This window comes from Mizuhopecten yessoensis, unplaced genomic scaffold (genome assembly GCF_002113885.1).
Source record: "Mizuhopecten yessoensis strain PY_sf001 unplaced genomic scaffold, ASM211388v2 hete_36091124, whole genome shotgun sequence".
Lineage (NCBI taxonomy): Eukaryota > Metazoa > Mollusca > Bivalvia > Pectinida > Pectinidae > Mizuhopecten > Mizuhopecten yessoensis.
The window spans coordinates 1-2537 of record NW_018483746.1 but is presented as its reverse complement, the minus strand read 5'-3'; the positions used below and the strand labels follow the sequence as shown (position 1 = coordinate 2537).

The 2537-nt window shown below is 34.8% G+C and overlaps 1 protein-coding gene across 1 annotated transcript; it reads left to right on the top strand.

The window, feature by feature from the left end:
- Positions 1–96: 96 nt before the first annotated feature.
- On the top strand, positions 97–2492 carry LOC110444314 (poly [ADP-ribose] polymerase 1-like; the record flags this gene model as incomplete). Its single annotated transcript, XM_021488702.1, has 4 exons — positions 97–188; positions 551–670; positions 1730–1828; positions 2335–2492. Coding segments are annotated over exons 2-4 (349 nt in total), but the record flags the coding sequence as incomplete, so codon positions are not given.
- Between the last annotated feature and the right edge of the window lie 45 nt (positions 2493–2537).

Here is a 2537-nt window from a genome sequence, read left to right as displayed (position 1 = left end):
TATGATATTACTCAGGTGACCGCTAAGGCCCTTGGGCCTCTTGTTACATTATGTAGCTGCCATACTGATGATGATGTGGTATATAATTATGTATATATTATATAGCTCCTCGATGCCTGTGCTGATGCTTTGGTGTTTGGAGCTCTTGAAAAATGTCCAGAGTGCAAGAAGGGACAGCTTGTTTACTCGTAAGTTCTTCACCTGTCCGGAATGATAAATTGTTCTGGGGAAATTGAAAAAATAACTGTATCAGGGAATACCAAAGCTAGCCTTAAACCCACTTACAGATTTATAGACGACTTTTATGTATTCTATAATGCATCTGTATGTTTTGAAAATGTTGATCTGGCGAATCTCATTTCGTTATGGAAGTGAGATAGTATTGAGACGGATAGTAATACATCTTTAACACATCTCTCAGCCAGAGAAAGGCACCAGCTATTCAGGAAAGCGGTCGCTAGACAACATTTTAAGAAGAAAAATATTTTCCATCTGTGCTTATTATGTCTATTGAAAACTTGAACAATGAAAACAAATTCTTCCTTCTCAGAGCTGTTGGGTACAAATGTTCAGGGGACATGACCGAATGGACCAAATGTATGTATATCACAAAGACGCCCAAAAGGAAGACCTTCAAAATTCCCAAGGAGTACCATGATGTCCCATACCTGTGAGTACATACTGATCATAGTTCTATGAATGCCACTGCTTGCTTGGTTATGACATCATATCTATGATAAGATAGAATACCATTGACCCTTAACATTATATTTTCTAAAATATTAACATATTATTAAATGGTAATAAAAACTTGCAGCATTATTCTGTTTGTATTCATGCACTATTGATTAATGCAAACTGTTTTACCAAATGGTGGAGCAGTCAATTTTACAGGGAAAATGTTTTGATGGTTATCATTTCCATTAAGTGACGAATATCGATTAAAAACCATTCAGGAATTTTTGGCTAACTTTGAATATGAAGTCATGACATAATTTGTCCTAGATTACTCTAACCATGTGATGTTATGACCTGATCATTTTCCTATTGGAAAATATTTATGTTTATTAGTTCTCGCTGTTGTTTTGGTATTTTGAGTTTGATTGTGACTGTTTTCAATAGCCATGCAAGAGTTACATCCCTTTCACTTTAGCCGTTTTGCAACAATATATGAAAAATATACTGAATTGATTTGTAAACACTAGCAGACATTTGGCTTAATTTGTTCATTAGTTTAGTGTAGGGATATGATCAACACTGTTAAAAGCTTGAAATTGTGTCAAATTTGGTGGGGACATTTTTTTATACATTCTAACATTTGGTTAAAAAATAGATATCAGTTAGGTGAAAGACTTGGTCCACTTCAAGGACTCGCAACAAAATCAACCAATCAGTATGGTTCCCACTAGAAAATAATGTATTTATAATGGTATTAATTGAAATAGTTGATGTGTGAAGGTATATCAACACGAAGATTGATTTTATCAGGCTATAACTATCTGTATATAACATAGTCTTAGTTTGTAATTGTTACTGGTCATGACTGCCGATAGATGTATCATTGTTAGTTGTTACTGTTTGAATACAGGGAAAACACAAAGCTGCATTACTCTTTAAGTAGTCAAACACCGATAAGTTATACTTGTCTGAGATTCGTAAATGAAATGAATTTAATAGTGTAGTGGAATATATATGGTATGTTAAAATAATGATATATTTTTTCTTTCAGAAAAAGTTTCAAGTTTCAGAAAAGAGAACGATTATTTAATTCTGCTGCAGTAGCAAGCTCTCTTGAGGGTTCCATGGATACAATGGATTCTGGAGCTGGGTCAGTAAATACGTAAATAATAAGCAGCTGATTGCTAAATCTGAAGTTCTTCTAGAAACATTATCTAGGCAAATCAATGTAAACAAAAAAGTGTAAAATTGGAAGGGCCTGACTCTGTGTAGTCTGATTGTCAAATGTTCAAACCAACACGTCAAACTCGACCGACCCTATGCTGAAAACAAACATTTAGTATGATAACAACAAGTTTTGTTCCTGGTTTGAGTTTGGTGGACATTGGTCAATGTTAAATGATCAAACATCCCCAAAGATAATTACAGCATAGTATTTTTAAAAAAATTCTACACAGCAGATTTTGGTGGTATTCAATCCATGTTAAATGGTCAAACACAACCACTTTTTCACCATAGTAACATGACATTCTACACTGATCACTGATTAGTAGTTATCGGTCAAGGCAAGACTCAAACGTCACATGTGACCTCTTTGGTGGGAGTGTGACTTTGTGATTCCATGTTCACTTGATCTTTATCATGTGATTGTTTCAGGCCATCTTCATCCATAAAATCATTGGAGGGAATGAAGTTTGTTATAACAGGAAAAACGGCAAAACCTAAAGAGGAGCTTGCTCGGGAGATCACTCGACTCGGAGGATTTGTTGTAGATAAAGTATCATCTGATGTGGCAGCTTGTATTACTACAAAGAGTAAGTGTAGACCAGGATGGACTAGTGTAAGTGTAGACTATAACA